Source organism: Papio anubis, chromosome 20 (assembly GCF_008728515.1).
Source record: "Papio anubis isolate 15944 chromosome 20, Panubis1.0, whole genome shotgun sequence".
Classification (NCBI taxonomy): Eukaryota; Metazoa; Chordata; class Mammalia; order Primates; family Cercopithecidae; genus Papio; species Papio anubis.
In genome coordinates, this window is record NC_044995.1 from 5,619,829 (window position 1) to 5,638,207 (window position 18,379).

General features: G+C 48.4%; 1 protein-coding gene across 1 annotated transcript; it reads left to right on the top strand.

The window, feature by feature from the left end:
• The first annotated feature begins 10,142 nt into the window (after nucleotides 1-10,142).
• GPR32 (G protein-coupled receptor 32) lies at nucleotides 10,143-15,409 on the top strand. The gene is given in 4 exon segments (XM_021930451.2): nucleotides 10,143-10,256; nucleotides 13,510-13,882; nucleotides 13,885-14,534; nucleotides 14,537-15,409. Coding segments are annotated over 4 exon segments (1,248 nt in total). The 3' UTR covers nucleotides 14,648-15,409.
• Nucleotides 15,410-18,379: the final 2,970 nt, after the last annotated feature.

An 18,379-nucleotide genomic window follows, 5' to 3' on the forward strand; every position in this document is an offset into this window, starting at 1 on the left:
AAAGAGTTGAACTCGGCTAGGCACAGTGGCTCACACCTGTAATCCCAGCATATTGGGAGGCCAAGGCTGGAGGATCACTTGAGCCCAGAAGTTTGAGACCAGCCTGGGCAACATGGCAAGATCCCATCTCTATAAAAAGAAAAGAAAAGAAAGATATGAACTGTTAACAATTCTCATTATCTGAGGGAAGAACGAGGATGGCAGGGGATTCTTTAACTACAAATTTTAGTTTGATCTGCAATTTCCCCCTCATTTAGCATTTTTGGTTTTATTCAAGAAAAAAAAGACAAAAATTAGGGGTCAATATCATAAAACATAGAGCAACCCGGAGAAAAGAATTGCCTATTCACATCTATTCTCTTAGCTTTCTTATGTTTTAAACACTTGTGCCATAACGGGGGGTGAGGGGATTTGCGGTGATGGAACTGTTCTGTGTTTTGGTTGTGGGATGGTCACTTGATGTGTGCATTTGCCAAAACCTCAGAACTGCACCTAAAAAGGGTGAATTGTGCTGTGTGCAAATTATGCCTTACTTTAAAAATGCTAACTAAGTTTTTCTCTTTTGTTCTCGTATTAAGGAGACAGATTTGACAGCCTTTAAATTAAAATCTCTGTGTATAAAACAAAACTCATACTAAAATTACAAGTCAAGAAAGAGACCTGGAAAAAACCTTATATTCCCTGCGACAGAAATAGCATCAATAATCTTATCATGTAAACCACACAGAGAAGGAACAAAGTCGGATTCCAGTAGGCAAGTGGGCAAAAGACACAGAGAGGCGTTTGCAAATCGGAAGGAGGGAGAGTGGCCAACCGTCATCGCAGGAAGACGTTCCCGCACACAAGAAATCAAAATCCAACCCCGTCCATCAACAAGCAGGAAACAATCTCACAGGAATCCCCGGGGCGGTGCGGGAGGCCGGGGGCAGCATCTGTCCTGCTGGGTTATAGGGTTGTCAGGACCTTCTGGGTGACAGAGACAAGATCTTTTCTTTCTTGGGGTTCACTTGTGGGAATTGAGAGCAAAGAAATAATCCTGAACACAGACAAAATTTTCATCCCCAAAGGTGTTATTTGCAGCACCATTTATAATGCAAAACAGTGAAATAAACATCTAAATCGCCGCACCATCAGCTGGGTAATAACGCAAACCGTCATGGGGTACCTGCGATTTAAAAGGTTCAGGAGCCACAGCAGCGCAGCGGGTAAAGAGCGTGAGATGAATATATGCTGGAGGTTGTGCAGTGGCTCATGCCTGTGGATCCCGGTACCTGGGAGGCTGAGGTGGGTGGATCACTTGCGCCGGTGGGAGTTCAGACCAGCCTGCTTTTGCAATGAGCTGCTAAACTCATCTCTTCATGAAATACAAAAAATACTGAAGGCGGCTGCCAGCGCCCAAACTGCGAGCGTAGGCTGAGGCAGGAGGACTTTGAACCCGGGAGGCTGGAGGTTGCAGTGGCCAAGATCAAATCCATTGCACTCCAGCCCGGGCACAAAAAAGAGAAACGCTTGTCTAAAAAAAAAAAATGAAATATTTACCCCTCTAAAAAGTACGCGCATGCGCTGGAAGTGCCACATCTCCCATTGAATTCAACGCAAGAACAGGAAAACCAATACTACATAAGTTCCTCGCCTTGCAAAGTGAGATTTCAATTACTGAGTACTCATGACTAAAATATGGAAACAAAGGGTACCCGGACTGCTGGAGAAGGGAAAGGGCAGGCAGCGAGGGTTGAAAACCAACTATCGGGGATCTGCCTAGTACCCGGGGTGATGGGGCCACCGCAACCCAAACTTCAGCACCATGTGGTAATAGGTCAAGCTGGTCAAGGTTTACCTGACCTGAATACTTTGGGAGGCTAAGGTAGTGATCACCTGGAGGTCAGAAGTTCTGAGATTCGAACGGGACTCATGGTGAAACCCATCCTACTAAAATTGGCTGGGCCATGCCAGCCTCAGAATGAGGTGTTGTACACCTGTGGTCCCAGCTACTTGGAAGGCTGAGGCAGGAGAATCCACCGAACCTGAGGTGGAGGCCAGTGGAGTCAGATTGAAAACTGGCCTACCGTTCTGGGGCAGGACTTCACACAAATACATATAATATATATAAAGAGAGCATTATATATTATATAAAAAATATATAAAAATATATAATATATAAAAATAAAAGAGTATATTATATAAAATATAATATATATAAAATATAATGGCATATATGCAATATATAAATATAATATAGGCCATATGAGACATATAATATATATTTTATGCATAAACATGTAAAGAACCAGGTCCACATTCCCCTGCATCCAAACAGTACCGCCAGACGGCTACCCAAACAAAGTGCAAAAAGAGGCTGAACGCTGCGCGGCAGGAGGGAACATTACACTCGAGGATTTCCCAAATTCCATGGGGAGAGGTAATCCCCTGAACCAGGCATGCATGCCTGGGAAGAACAACTGCCATCTTACCAGCCTCCTGCTGTTCCTTTTTAGAAAAGAACCGTCTCTAGCTTTAATTATTATTTTTTGAGATGGAGTCCACTCCCTGGTCACTCCTGGCTGGGAGGCAGCACCTGCCTCACTGCAACCTTTTTACCTCCTGGGTTCAAGTGGATTTTTCCTGCCTCAGCCTCGGTAGCTGGGACTACAGGCACCTGGCCACACCTGGCTATTAATCTTTATTTTTAGAGATGGGGTTTGACGGCGTTGGCTGTGGGTAGGCCCTAACTCCTGACCTCAAGTGATCCATCATCTCCCAGCCTCCCAAAGTGCTGGGGATTACAGGTATGAGTCAATAAAATGAGCCTTCCTTACAGGCAGTCTTTAGCAGTCAGGTTGAATGTGATAGGATAATTTCTGGGTTTCAAACTATGACTCCACCAGTTTAGTGCCCTGGCCTACTGCCTGTTTTGGGGCAGTCAGTGAGCTAACGGTTAGGCAAAATCAAAAGAAGGATAATAACGTTCATGACACACGAAAATGATACGAAATTCAAAATTCAATGTCCATAAATAAAGTTTTATTGGCACACGGCCCTGCCCACTGTTTTTCGTGGATCCTCCTTCATCCCACAACAGCAGAGCTAACTGGTTGACACAGGCTCTGGGGCATGAAAAGCCCAAAACATTTCCTCTGTGTCACTTTACAGGAAAAGTTTGCCAATCCCCTTGATCTAGATGCCACAGAGGATGGCAGTGTATAGAAATATAAAGACATGGATGCTTCTGAGTCCAAAAGTGATCTGGAAGAGTTAAGACACCCCCTTCCCAAAAATGTTTATAATTGTTATGGGACAATTGGGAATATAAACATTGAGGGACTTGTGTGTGTGTGTGCGCTAAGGAATTGGAATTATTGCTATTTTGGGGATGTGGTAATAAAATTATATTTCTTTTTATTTCTTTCTTTCCTTTTTTTTTTTTTTTTTTTTTTGAAGGAGTCTTGCTCTGTCACCCATGCTACACTGCAGTGGCATGATCTCCGCTCACTGCAACCTCTACCTCCCAGGTTCAAGCAACTCTCCTACCTCAGCCTCCCAAGTAACTGGGATTACAGGCATCCACCAGCACACCTGGCTAATTTTTTTTTTTTTTTTGTATTTTTAGTAAAGACAAGGTTTCACCATGTTGTCCAGGCTGGTTTTGAACTCCTGACCTCAAATGATCTGCCTGCCTTGGCCTCACAAAGTGCTAAAATCACAGAAATGCGCCACCATGCCTGGTAACTGTATTTCTTTCAAAGGAGTCCTTTCTTTTGGAAATTGATGCTGAAATATTTATTTATTTATTGAGACAGAGTTACACTCTGTTGCCCAGGCCGGAGTGCAGTGGTGCAATCTCAACTCACTGCAAACCTCTACCTCCCAGGTTCAAGTGATTCTCCTGCCTCAGCCTCCCGAGTAGCTGGGACTACAGGTGTGTGCCACCATGCCTGGCTAATTTTTGTAGTTTTAGTAAAGATAGGGTTTCACCATGTTGGCCAGGCTGGCCTCGAACTCCTGACCTCAAGTGATCCGCCTGCCTTGGCCTCAGGTGGATCACCTGAGGTCAGGAGTTTGAGACCAGCCTGGCCAATATGGTGAAATCTTGTCTCTACTAAAAATACAAAAATTAGCTGGGTGAGGTGACACCCACCTGTAATCCCAGGTACTTGGGAGGCTGAGGCAGGAGAATCACTTAAATCTGGAAGGTGGAGGTTGCAGTGAGCCAAGATTGCACCATTGTGCTCCAGCCTGGGTGACAGAGCGAGACTCCTACTCAAAACATAAAATAAAATAGGATAGGATAGGATAGGATAGGATAGGATAGGATAGGATAGGATAGAATAGAATAGAATAGAATAGAATAGAATAGAATAGAATAGAATAGAATAGAATAGAAAGCATTGGATTGTATTTTTTAGGTCGTGTCTTTGTGATACCTTACCTTGTTTTAACCTGAGTGACTCTCTCCTAGCAGAGAGAGCCGGACAGACTCCATTTTAGTTTCTTCACTTGCAGCCCCTTTTATCCCCCTTAAGGGAATAACTAGTGCAAACTGACTCCAAGCACATCCAGGAATGCACCTGCCGATAAGATATTGAGGCAGGTTGTACCAGCAGCTCCTGGGAATGTGCTCGGCGGAAGGTACCTAAAAGCCCCTGCATTTATCTCTTAGTGATAGTTTAAGCCTCTGCACCTGGAACTGTTTATTTTTTGTAACTGCTTCTATAACCAATTAATTTTTTAACTTTTTGCCTCTTCTGCTTCTGTAAAACTGCTTCAGTGAAACCTCCCTCTCCTATTTAGACCACACTATAAAAGAGAATCTAGCCCCTTCTTCGGGGCTGAGAGAATTTTAAGCGCTAGCTGTCTCTCGGTTGCCGGCTAATAAAGGACTGTATAATTTGTCTCAAAGTGCGGCGTTTCTCTATAACTCGCTTGGTTACAACATCTTGTCTTTCTGGTGACACCTGTTGACATGATGTGTCTTAGAGTCAGTGAAATGTTACCGCTGAGGCCACAGCATTCTCCTGAGGAAATAAAGCCATGCGCAGCATAACCAGGTTTCTGTCAATGACAGACTGCACATCCGACAGCGGCCCCACCCATTGTAACGGAGCTGGAAGACTGCAATCACCCAGTGATGTTGTAGCTGTCATAATGGAGTAGCTCAAGGCGTTACTCTGATGTTTGTGCTGATGCTGGTGTACACAGACCTACTTGACCGCCAGTCATAAAAGCATAGCACATACAACTGTGTACAGTACATCATACTCGTCTATGGCAACAGGCAGGACATGGTGGCTCGCACCTGTAATCCCAGCACTTTGGGAGGCTGAAGTAGGGCAATGGTTTGAGGCCAGAAGTTCGAGACCAGCCCTGGCAGCATAATGAGACCCTGTCTCTGCAAAAAAGAAAAAAAAGTCAATAAACAACTATGTTACTGGTGTATGTATTTACTATATATAGGTTTGTCGGTTTGTTTGTTTGTTTTTTGAGATGGAGTCTCGTTCTGTCACCCAGGCTGGAGGGCAGCAGTGCGATCTTTGCTCACTGCAACCTCTGCCTCCCCAGTTCAAGTGATTCTTCTGCCTCAGCCTCCTGAGTAGCTGGGATTATAGGCATGCACCACCATGCCTGAATAATTTTTGTATTTTTAGTAGAGATGGGGTTTCACATGTTGGCCAGGCTGGTCTCGTACTCCTGACCTCAAGTGATCTGCCCACTTTGACCTCTCAAAGTTCTGGGAAACAGGTGTAAGCCACTGTGACCGGCCTTTATTCACTGTACTATAATTTTTGTTGTTGTTTTAGAGTGTACGCCTTTTATTTATAAAGAAAAGTTAACTGCTTGAGTCTAGGAGTTCGAGACCAACCTGGGCAATATAGGGAGACCTAGTCTTTGCAAAAAAGAAAAAAATTTAAAAATCAGCTGAGTGTGGTGGTGCGTGCCTTAGTTCCCGCTACTCGGGAGGCTGAGGTGGGAGGATCGTTTGAGCCTGAGAGGCATAGGCTGCAGTGAGCTGAGACTGTGCCACTGCACTCCAGCCTGGGTGACAGAGTGAGACCTTGCCTCAAAAGGGAAAAAAAAAAAAAATAGAAAGGGAAAAACTGTCAAACAGCCTCAGGCAGCTCCTTCAGGAGGTGTCCAGAAGGAAGCATTGTTATCCTGGGAGATGACAGCTCCAAGGGTGTTACTGCCCCTGAAGATCTTTCACTGGGATAAGACTTGGAGGTGGAAGACAGTCACGCTGATGATCCTGACCCTGCATAGGCCTAGGCTGATGTGTGTGATTGTGTGTTACGTGTTTTCTTTTTCTGAGATGGAGTCTTGCTCTGTCACTCAGGCAGGAGTGTAATGGTGAGATCTCGGCTCACTGCAACCTCTGCCTCCCGGGTTCAAGCGATTCTTCTGCCTCAGCCTTCCCAGTAACTGGGATTACAACCCTTTGGGAGACCGAGGTGGGTGGATCACTGGAGGTCAGGCGTTTGAGACCAGCATGGTCAACATAGTGAAAAGACATCTCTACTAAAAATACAAAAATTATCCCGCTGTGGCGGCACATGCCTGTAATCCCAGCTATTCCAGAGGCTGAGGCAGGAGAATCGCTTGAACCTGGGAGACAGAAGTTTCAGTGAGCTGAGATTGGGCCATTGCATATCAGCGTGGGTAACAGAGCAAGACTCCATGTCAAAAAATAAACAGATGGTCCCACTTGGGCTGTGGCCTAGACCCCTGGGCTAGATAATCCGGCACAGGTGTGTGGCAGGCTCTCCCACCTAGGTTTGTGGAAGCGCACTCTTTGATGTTTGCACAATGATGAAATCGCCTAAGGATGTGTCTCTCAGAATTTATTCCTGATGTTAATCAAAGCAGGACTATAGCAGTATTAATCATAAGAGCAGTGGTTGGGTACGGTGGCTCACGCCTGTAATCCCAGCACTTTGGGAGGCCAAGGAGGGCGGATCACGAGGTCAGGAGATCGAGACCATCCTGGCTAACACGGTGAAACCCCGTCTCTACTAAAAATTACAAAAAATTAGCCGGGCATGGTGGCGGGCGCCTGTAATCCCAGCTACTCAGGAGGCTGAGGCAGGAGAATATCGTGAACCTGGGAGGCGGAGCTTGCAGTGAGCCAAGATTGTACCACTGCACTGCAGCCTGGGTGACAGAACGAGACTCTGTCTCAATAATAATAATAATAATAATAATAATAATAATAATAAGAGCAGTATTAATAATAGAGAGCTAACAATGTTTGAGCGCCTACTATGTGCCAAGAAGTTCTTTTTGTTTTGTTCTGTTTTTGTTTTTGAGGATTCTCACTGTCGCCCAGGCTGGAGTGTGGGTAGTTCAATCTCGACTCACTGCAACTCCCGCTTCTCAGGTTTAAGTGATTCTCCTGCCTCAGCCTCTCAAGTAGCTGGGATTACAGGCACCCACCCTGATGTCTGGCTAATTTTCGTGTTTCTAGTAGAGACAGGGTTTCGCCATGTTGGTCAGGCTGGTCTTGAACCCCTGACCTCAGGTAATCTACCTGCTCTGGCCTCCGAAAGTGCTGGGATCACAGGCGTGAGCCACCGACCCTGGCCGCAAGAAGTTTTAAGTGTTTTGTATCTCTCAACAAATCTCATTAGCACAAGGAGGGCAGAATTGGAATGGTCTTGCGAAAAGATCTCCCTGGCACCCGCCTCCTCCTTATCCCCCAAGCCTGCAGCCCCCGGGGCCTATTAGGGCTGACATCTGGTGACAGTTCCCGGACTGATAGTGATCTCTGAGGCTCTTGCTCAAGATTCTTTCCTGGACATTTATCTGCTCCAAAACTCAGAGCTAGCTTCCTGCCATTAGCCCCTACCTTTAACATGGGCTTGAGGCTGGCAGCCTCCTGGGACTGACGACGAAGAAGGAAAGAGCTCCCTCACCCTCGGATACAGCACAAGGTGACAGGGGACTGGGATTTGTTGAGGGGGAGCGGTCTCAGGGAGCCAGGAAATAGGAGCTTAGGGACTAGGAGAGTTGAAGGGCACTCTCCAGGGTATACAAAAAGGAAGTGGTGGGCTGGGCGCAGTGGTTCACCCCTGTAATCCTAGCACTTAGGGAGGCAGAGGCGGGTGGATCACCTGAGGTCAAGAGTTCGAGACCAGGTTGGCCAAGATGGTGAATCCCCATCTCTACTAAAAATACAAAAATCAGCCGGGTGTGGTGGCAGCTGCCTGCAATCCCAGCTACTCAGGAGGCTGAGGCAGGAGAATTGCTTGAACCTGGGAGGCGGATGTTGCAGTGAGCCGAGATCACACCACTGCACTCCAGCCTAGGCAATAGAGTAAGACTCCGTCTCAAAAAAAAAAAAAAAAAAAAAGGTGGCAAAGAGGGGCTGAAAGTTCCGGGCCACCTCCTCTGGGTGAGGACTGTTCTCATGCCATATGCATGACCTGTGCCTGGTCAGGGGTATTTGACTGTCTTCCTCACTGCGGCATCCCCAGCGCTTGGTAGTGTCTGGCGTACTATTTGGGCTCAATGCATAATTTCACACTAAATGAATGAATCCATCCTCAGATGACAAAGGGGAGATTGTCCTCCTTAATGATCACTCATCAATTATGTATCAAGTGACTGCTATGTTCCTGGGGCCAGGGAGCAATCCACACACCATCCTCGCCTCTAGGGAACTCAGAGAGCGGAGCAGATGGGTGACCACCAAACGATCCAACAAACACGGTCTAATTGCTGCTGCCTGTAACCAGCTCTTTTTTTTTTTTTTCTTTTTTTCTTTTTTTTTGCAGGGGGCATGAGGGGGCCAGGGGAGATCAGAGTCTTGCTCTGTCACCGACGCTGGAGTGCAGTGGCATGATCATAGTTCACTCTCAACTCCGTCTCCCGGGTTCAAGGGATTCTCTTGCCTCAGCCTGCCAAGTAGCTGGGATTACAGGCATGCGCCACCACACCCAGCTAATTTTTGTATTTTTAGTAGAGGTGGGGTTTCACCATGTTGGCCAGGCTGGTCTCAAACTCCCTACCTCATGTGATCCTCCCACCTTAGCCTCCCAAAGTGCTGGTATTACAGGCATGAGTCACCGTGCCCAGCCTGTAACCATCACTTCATGGGAGAGAAGCTCCTGTAGGAGGGTCTGATTGAAAAGGGCCAGGAAAAGCTTCGGGGAGAAAGTGAAATTTGTACTGAGATCTCAGGAATGAGTTTCAAAAAAAAAGCAGAGGACAGAAAGGGTGTTCCAGGCAGAGGGGCAGCACAGGCAAAGGCCCTGGGGTGGGAGGGAAACAAGAGAATCCTGGCAATAGAGACAAAGGTAGGGAAGCCGGGATGTGGTGCGCAAAGAGGGGGAAGGTGCGAGAGAAGTCTGGAGAGGCTGGCAGGTGCCCCAGCCCTCACCAGCAGTGTTGGGGAAACTCATATTTATCCCACAAGCAATGAAGAGCCACAGTGTAGTTGTCTGGTTTGAACGGTATTTTTCTGAGACAGGGTCTTACTCTGTTGCCCAGGCTGGAGTGCAGTGGCACAGTCATGGCTCACTGCAGCCTCGACCTCCTGGGATCAAGTGATCCTCATGCCTCAGCCCCCCGAGTAGCTGGAACTACAATGTAAGCCACCCTGTTTGGCTAATGTATTTTTATTTTGTAGAGACAGGGTTTCGCCTTGCCGCCTAGACTGGTCTTGAAGCCCTAGCCTCAAGCGATTCTCCTGCCTGGGTCTCCCACAGCGCTGCAGTTACACGGTTTGGGCTTTCAAAGGATCACTCTGGCTGTAGGGTGGTGAGTGGCTGGTAGGGGATGAATACAAAGTTGGTGGCCAGGCGCGGTGGCTCACGCCGCTACTCCCCACACTTTGGGAGGCTGAGGTGCGTGAATCATCTGAGGTCGGGAGTTCAAGATCAGCCTGGCCAACATGGTGAAACCCCGTCTCTACTAAAAATATAAAAATTAGCTGGGCATGCCCCCAGGGTGTGTGCCTGTAGTCCCAATTACCCTCATCAGGGGGCTGAGACAGAAGAATTGCTTGGACCTGAGAGGCAGAGGTTATAGTGAGCCAAGATTGTACCACTGCACTCCAGCTTAGGCAACACAGCGAGATCCTGTCTCAAAAAAACAAAACAAAACAAAACAAAACAAACAAAAAACAAAAAACTGGGGTGCTGTGTACTTGCATGATAGGGCTATGGAGACAGGACATAGTGGACAGAGGCAAAAGGCTTTTTGGCAGCAAAAACAACGGCTTTGTGATGAACTGGGTGTGCGGGTTAGGGAAGGAGGAGACAGAGGTATTCAAGGATTCTACACTCTTATCTCAGATGAGCATACTGAGGCTCGGGGTGTGGGGGAAGCCCTGAGCCCAAGATCACACAGTCATAATCCAGTGTTTCAACTAGAGCTTCGACCTATGCCTGTCTGCTGTGTAAACTCAAGCTTTCCTCAACCCCAGACCTCTCTTCTCTGTCTGCACCTCACCCTTGGAGGTCATTTTCAAGCTCAAAGGCATAAATGGTATCTAAATTACTTTTGTACTATTTTTGTAGAGACAAGGTCTCATCGTGTTATCTAGGCTGGTCTGGAACTCCTGGGCTCACACAATCTTCCCGCCTCTGTCTCCCAAAGTGCTGGGACTAGAAAAGTGAGCCACTGCGCTCCGCTGGCATCTAAATTCTAATGGCTCCCACATGCCCGTATCCAGCCAGGAACCCCTCTTGTCATTTTTGTTTGTTTTTGAGACAGAGCCTCACTCTGTCACCCAGGCTGGAGTGCTGTGGTGCGATCTTGCCTCACTGTAACCCCCATCTACTGGGTTCGAGCAATTCTCCTGCTTCAGTCTCCCGAGTAGCTAGGATTACAGGCACCTGCAACCACACCCAGCTAATTTTTGTATTTTTAGTAGAGACGGGGTTTTACCATGTTGGCCAGGCTGGTCTCGAACTCATGACCTCAGGTGATCCGCCCGCCTCAGCCTTCCAAAGTGCTGGGATTACAGGCGTGAGCCACCGTGCCGGGCTCCCCTCCTGTAATCTTGCTGCTAGTATCCAGCTGCCTTAGTGAAGTCTCCCCGGGATGTCTTACAGGCATTTCAAAGGCAAAGTGACCAACCCCGAGCTCCTGGTCTCACCCCAAACCTGCTCTCCTGCATCAGTGCACAGCAACTCCAGCTTCCATCGGTTCAAAAGTCCTGCAGTCACCCAGACACTGCTCCCCGCTCACCTCACACATCCAGCCCAGCAGCAAATGTTGCCAGCTCCACCTTGACCCTGGAATCTGCTTCCTACCACCTCCTCTGCCATCACCCTGGTCCCCATCCCCATGACTGCCCACCTGGGTTCCTGCAGCAGCCTCCTCCCAGCCTCCTGCTTCCATCCCGCCCCCTCAGTCTAGTCTCAACCTTAAAGCCACAGTGATTGTTAAGACCTAAGTCAGATATTGTTTGTCCTCTGCTCAACAGTCTTTTGTAACCCCCATCTTACAGGAAAGGCCAGGAGAGTGTGCACTATGACTCACAGGGTCCTGCTCCATCTGCCTGCTTCCCTCTCTGCCTTCACCTCTCACCTCTCTCCCCATTGCCCACATGGCTCCAGCCACACCGGCCTCCCTGCTGTTCCTTGAACATTCCAGGCACCGTCCTGACTCAGGACCTTTGCACAAGCTGCTGGTTCTGCCTGAAGGGTACTTCCTCCAGATACGTATGTGCCTCACTTTGTCATCTCCTCCAAATCTTTGCTCAAATGTTATATTCTTTTTTTTTTTTTTTTGAGACAGAGTCTCACCCTGTTGCCCATGCTTAGTGCAATGGTGTGATCTTGGCTCACTGCAACCTCTGCCCCCTAGGTTAAAGTGATTCTCCTGCCCTAGCCTCCCGAGTAGCTGGGATTACATGTGTGTGCTACCACGCCCAGCTAATTTTTTGTGTGTTTTTAGTAGAAATGGAGTTTCCCCACGTTGGCCAGGCTGGTCTCGAACTCTTGACCTTAGGTGATCCTCCCGCCTTGGCCTCCCAAAGTGTTGAGATTATAGGTGTGAGCCACCGAGCCTGGCCAAATGTTACATTCTCACTGTGGTCTTCCCTGACCACCCCGTTCAGCGTACCAGTGGCCCCTTTCTGCTTTCTCTCTTGTCTCTCACATTCCCAATTCTCCTTAATTTGATTTTTTTTTTTTTTTAAAGAGATAGAATCTCACTCTGTCGCCCAGGCTGGAGTGCAGTGGCCTGATCTCAGCTCACCGCAACCTCCAATGTCCCAGGTTCAAGTGATTCTCAGCCTCCCAAATATCTAGGATTACAGGAGTGAGCCACCATGCCTGGCTAATTTTTGTATTTTTAGTAGAGACAGGGTTTCGCCATGTTGAGCAGGCTGGTCTTGAACTCCTGACCTCAGGTGTTCTACCTGCCTTAACCTCCCAATGTGCTGGGATTACAGGCATGAAAATTTTTAATTATTTATTTTTTGTAGAGACTGGGTCTCACTATGTTGGTCACCTTGGACTGGAACTCCTAACTTCAACCAGTCCTTCTGCTTCAGCCTCACAAAGTGCTGTGATTACAGGCATGAGCCTCCATACCTGCCCCCTCCACTTTATTTATTATTTTTCCATAACACTGGTAGTCTTCTAAAGCAGTATATCATGAGTTAATTTATTATATGTATTACACCTGGCATCTCTCACGGGATGTAAGTTCCATGAGGGCTTGTTTTGTTACATGAGTTATCTCTGGTACTTAGAACAATATTATTGTGTCCAGTGGGCTGCGATTGTGCCGTTGCACTCCAGCCTGGGTAACACAGTGAGACTCTGTCGAAGAAGAAGAAGAAGGAGGAGAAGGAGAAGGAGAAGGAGAAGAACAAGAAGGAGAAAGAACAGTGTTAATGGATCATAAAAGCATTCAGGCTGGGCTCAATGGCCCACTCTTGTAATCCCAGCACTCTGGGAGGCCAAGGTGGGAGGATCACTTGAAGCCAGGAGTTGAAGACCAGCCTAGGCAACACAGCAAGACCCCATCTCTACAAAAAAGAAAATTAAGGCCAGGCATAGCGGCTCAAACCTGTAATCCTAGCATTTTGGAGGCTGAGGCGGGCAGATCACGAGGTCAGGAGTTGGAGACGAGCCTGGCCAAAATCATAAAACCCCATCTCTACTGAAAACACAAAAATTAGCCAGGTGTGGGTGGCGTGTGCCTGTAGTTCCAGCTACTTGGGAGGCTGAGGCAGCAGAATTGCTTAAACTTGGTAGGCGGAGGTTGCAGTGAGCTGAGATCAGGCCACTGCATTCCAGCCTGGGAGACAGAGAAAGACTGCATGCCCCCCCCCCAAAAAAAATTTAAAAAATTAGCCGGGCATGGGGGTAAGTATCTGTAGTCCCAGCTACTCCAGGAGGCTGAGGTGGGAGGATCTCTTGAGCCTAGGAGGTGGAGGCTGCAGTGAGCTGTGATTGTACCTTTGTACTCCAGCCTGGGTGACAGAGCATGATGCTGTCTCTAAAAGAATAATAATAATAAGCATTCCATAAAAGTTATGAAATGGAGAAATCATGAGAGGGGGTCTCAGAGGGGACCAGGGACTGCAGTGACAGGCAACCTGGGGCCCTGACACGTGATCACTCTTGTTTCAGGAAGATGAATGCTTCCAGATGCCTGTCTGAGGAGGTGGGGTCCCTCCGCCCGCTGACCGTGGCTGTCCTGTCTGCGTCCTTTGTCGTCGGAGTGCTGGGCAATGGGCTGGTGCTGGGGATGACTGTCTTCCGCATGGCCCGCAAGGTCTCCACCGTCTGCTTCTTCCACCTGGCCCTTGCCAATTTCATGCTCTCACTGTCTCTGCCCATTGCCATGTACTATATTGCCTCCAAGCAGTGGTTCCTCGGAGAGTGGGCCTGTAAACTCTACATCACCTTTGTGTTCCTCGGCTATTTTGCCTTAACTGCCTCCTGGTCCTCATCTCTGTGGACCGTTGCATCTCTGTCCTCTACCCTGTCTGGGCCCTGAACCACCGCACTGTGCAGCGAGCGAGCTGGCTGGCCTTCGGGGTGTGGCTCCTGGCCGCCGTCTTGTGCTCTGCACACATGAAATTCCGGACAACCAGAAAATGGAATGGCTGTACGCACTGCTACTTGGAGTTCAACTCGGAGAATGAGACTGCCCAGATTTGGACTGAAGGGGTCGTGGAGAGCCACATTATAGGCAGCATTGGCCACTTCCTGCTGGGCTTCCTTGGGCCCTTAGTAATCATAGGCACCTGCGCCCACCTCATCCGGGCCAAGCTCTTGTGGGACGGCTGGGTCCACGCCAACCAGCCCAAGAGGCTGCTGCTGGTGCTGGTGAGCGCTTTCTTTATCTGCTGGTCCCCGTTTAACGTGGTGCTGTTGGTCCATCTGTGGCGACGGGTGATGCTCAAAGAACTCTACCACCCCCGGATACTGCTCATCCTCCAGGCTAGCTTTGCCTTGGGCTGTGTCAACAGCAGCCTCAACCCCTTCCTCTACGTCTTCATTGGCAGAGATTTCCAAGAAAAGTTTTTCCAGTCTTTGCCTTCTGCCCTGGCCAGGGCGTTTGGAGAGGAGTTTCTCAGTCATCCTGTCCCCGCAGCAAAGCCCCCGGGGAACGATGGAAGCCTTCAGCTGGAAGCTGTAAGCCATCTTTCTTAGTTTGCTTGCGGCCTCTTACCTTGACTGGCTTCTAAAACCCTGCCCAATCCTGCCTCTTCCTTCTGGAAGTCTTCCAGCAACCCCTCATCTAAAGCTCTGTGGTAGAGACAGCTACTTATTCCCCAGTGGCCATTCTTCCCCCTCCCCCCTCTTTTTTTTTGAGATAGAGTCTTGCTCTGTTGCCAGGCTGGAGTGCAGTGGCACAATCTCGGCTCACTGCAGCCTTGACCTTCAGGGCTCAAGCCATTCTCCTGCCTCAGCACTCCCCACGCCCCACTCCGCCTAGTAGCTGGAACTATAGACATGTGCTACTTGGGTAATTTGTAGACAGGGGGTTTCATCATGTTGCCCAGGTTGGTCTCAAACTCCTGAGTTCAAGTGATCCTCCAGCCTTGGCTCCCCAAACTGCTGGGATTACAGGTGTGAGCCACAGCACCTGGCCTCCTCTTTCTATGTAGTAAAATTCCTGTGTTCTAATGAGGCACGTGGTTAACTAGAAAAAAGGAAAGACTACATTTCCCAGTATCCTTTGCATGTAGTTCCAACCATGTGACTGCTTTCTGACCAATAGGATGTAAGTGGCAGCAATCAATGTAACTTCCTTGAAGTGCCTTTAAATGCAAGGGGCCTGCCTTCCATTTCCACATTTCCCCCTTTCTATTGTCCAGAGTGCAGATGTACTAGTTAGCTCTTTCTGTGTAACAAAACCCCTTCACATTTAGAGGCTTAAAAACATAACCTGTTTTTTTTTTTTTCTGATAGGGTCTTGCTCTGTTGCCCAGGCTGGAGTGCAGTGGTGTGATCACAGCTACGCCACCTCAGTCTCCCAGTCTCGAGTGATCCTCTTACCTGAGCCTCCTGAGTAGCTGGCAATGCGCCACCATGCCAGGCTAATTTTGTATTTTTAGTACAGATGGGGTTTCTGCATGTTGGCCAGGCTGGTCTCAAAATCCTGACCTTGAGTGGTCCGCCTACTTCGGCTTCCCAAAGTGCTGGAATTACAGGCATGAGCCACCGTACCTGGGCAGAACTGCTTCTTTGAATCATGAGCAAGTGGTGTGACAGCTTCTGGATTGCATGACATTTTCCTTTTGCCTCAACCTAGAGCCAAGGGAATGGCCTGTTGTGACCAGGGACCACTAGGACTTCAATCCCCAGAAAGGAGTATTCTTCACATGCATCAGTTTGGCTTTGGGGTGTTTTAAGTAACAGAAAACCTAACTCCAACTGGCTTCAACAATAAGGAAATTTATTAAGTCACTTTACACAAGTTCCAGAGGTTGGCAGCATAATGAATAGTTAAGGGGTAGATTCAGCTGTTGCAGGAGAGACACGAAATAATAGTGGCTTCAATGAGCTAGGATTTGAAACCTCCCTTTTCACAACCTGGGTGTAAGCATCTCAGGGCCAGCCTAGGGACTCCCTGGAGCAGCAGTAGCTTTCCATCAGGGCTGCTGTGGCAGATTACACAAATGGCCCCTGTTCTGCACACCTTCCTGCATACGTGCTCCTTGGCAATGTCACTTTTCAGATTTTCCTGTCAAGGGGTGGGGTCTCTTTCCTCACACCTTGAATCTAGGCCAGGCTCGTGACTTGCTTTTTGACCAGTAGCTTGAGTGGTAGTGCAAAGCTTACCTTGTGCAAAGTTCTCGTGCAAAGCTCTGAGCAAAGTTCTGAGAACTTGCACCTTGTGCAAAGTTCTGAGCCTCTGCCTCATACTTCCCTCACTCTTGGAACCCTCTCCAACCGTCACATGAAAAAGCCAGCCTGCAGGATGATAAGAGCTATGTCTCTAGTAAACATACAAAAATTAGCCAGGCATGGTGGCAGACGCCTGTAATCCCAGCTACTCGGGAGACTGAGGCAGGAGAATCTCTTGAGCCCGGGAGACAGAGGTTGCAGTGAGGCAAGATCTTGTCACTGCACTCCAGGCTGGTGACTGAGACTCTGTCTCAAAAAAAAAAAAAAAAAAAAAAAAGTGCCAGCTCTGCCTTGCCCTGAGAACTCTACCTCTCAGAGCCTCGGTTGCCCCAAGTCTATAAAATAGAAGCAAGTGTTTCCATCTTCTGGGTGAGGAGAGGATTAAGTGACACAGTGACTGAGTGCCAAGAAACACAGAGGCACCTTAAAAAAAATTAACTCCTGGCCGGGCGCGGTGGCTCAAGCCTGTAATCCCAGCACTTTGGGAGGCCGAGACGGGCGGATCACAAGGTCAGGAGATCAAGACCGTCCTGGCTAACACAGTGAAACCCCGTCTCTACTAAAAAAAAAAAATACAAAAAAACTAGCCGGGCGAGGTGGCGGGCACCTGTAGTCCCAGCTACTTGGGAGGCTGAGGCAGGAGAATGGCATAAACCCGGGAGGCGGAGCTTGCAGTGAGCTGAGATCCGGCCACTGCACTCCAGCCTGGGCAACAGAGCGAGACTCCGTCTCAACAACAACAACAAAAAATTAACTCCTTTGGGAGGCTGGGCGGAGAGGATTGCTTGAGCCCAGGAATTCGAGAACAACCTGGGCAACATGGTGATACCCCGTCTTTACAAGAGATTGGCATGGTGACACATGCCTGTAGTACTGGCTACTTAGGAGGCTGAGATAGGAGGATCACTTAAGCCTGGGCTGTGGAGGTTGCAATGAGCTGAGATCGTGCCACTGCACTCCAGCCTGGTGACATAGTGAGTCTCTCTCTCTCTCTGTCTGTCTGTCTGTCTCTCTCTCTCTCTGTGTGTGTGTGTGTGTGTGTGTGAGAGAGAGAGAGAGAGAGAGACCTACCTATTCTGTTGACTAGTGGATCTGATTAAAAATAAATAAACTGGGAAAAGTAGTATATATATATTTTTAAAAACTTGGGCTGGGCATGGTGGCTCATGCCTGTAATCCTAGCACTATGGGAGGCTGAGATGGGCGGATCATGAGGTCAGGAGATCGAGACCATCCTGGCTAACACGGTGAAACCCCGTCTCTACTAAAAATATGAAAAAATTAGCCGGGTGTGGTGGCAGATTCCTGTAGTCTCAGCTACTTGGGAGGCTGAGGCAGGAGAATGGCATGAAACTGGGAGACGGAGCTTGCAGTGAGCCGAGATCCCGCCACTGCACTCCAGCCTGGGCGACTGAGCGAAGACTATCTCAAAAAAGAAAAAAAAAAACTTGAAAGTGATGAGAAATAGTTCTCCCTTTCATTCCAATTCCTCCATTGTTACATTTTCTCACTAGAAAACTGTTGTCAGTTTTTTGTGTATCCTCCCAGATATCCAACCCATGCATAAGCTTTCCTTCCTTCCTCCCTCCTTCCCTCCCTCCCTCTCTCTCTCCCTCTCTCCCTCTCTCGCTCTCTCTCTCTCCTTCCTTCCTTCCTTCTTTCTTTCTTTCTCTTTCTTTCTTTTTCTTTCTTTCTTTCTTTCTTTCTTTCTTTCTTTCTTTCTTTCTTTCTTTCTTTTCTTTCTTTCTTTCTCCTTCCTTCCTTCCTTCCTTCCTTCCTTCCTTCCTTCCTTCCTTCCTTCCTTCCTTCCTTCCTTCCTTCCTTCCTTCTGTGGAGGGGACAGAGTCTTGCTCTGTTGCCCAGGCTGGAGAGCAGTAGTGAGATCTCAGCTCACCGCAACCTCCGCCTCCCAGGTTCAACTGATTCTCCTGCCTCAGCTTCCCGAGTAGCTGGGATTACAGACACCCGCTATCATGCCTGGCTAATTTTTGTGTTTTTGTAGAGACAGGGTTTCACCATGTTGGCCAGACTGGTCTTGAACTCCTGACCTCAGGTGATCCACCTGC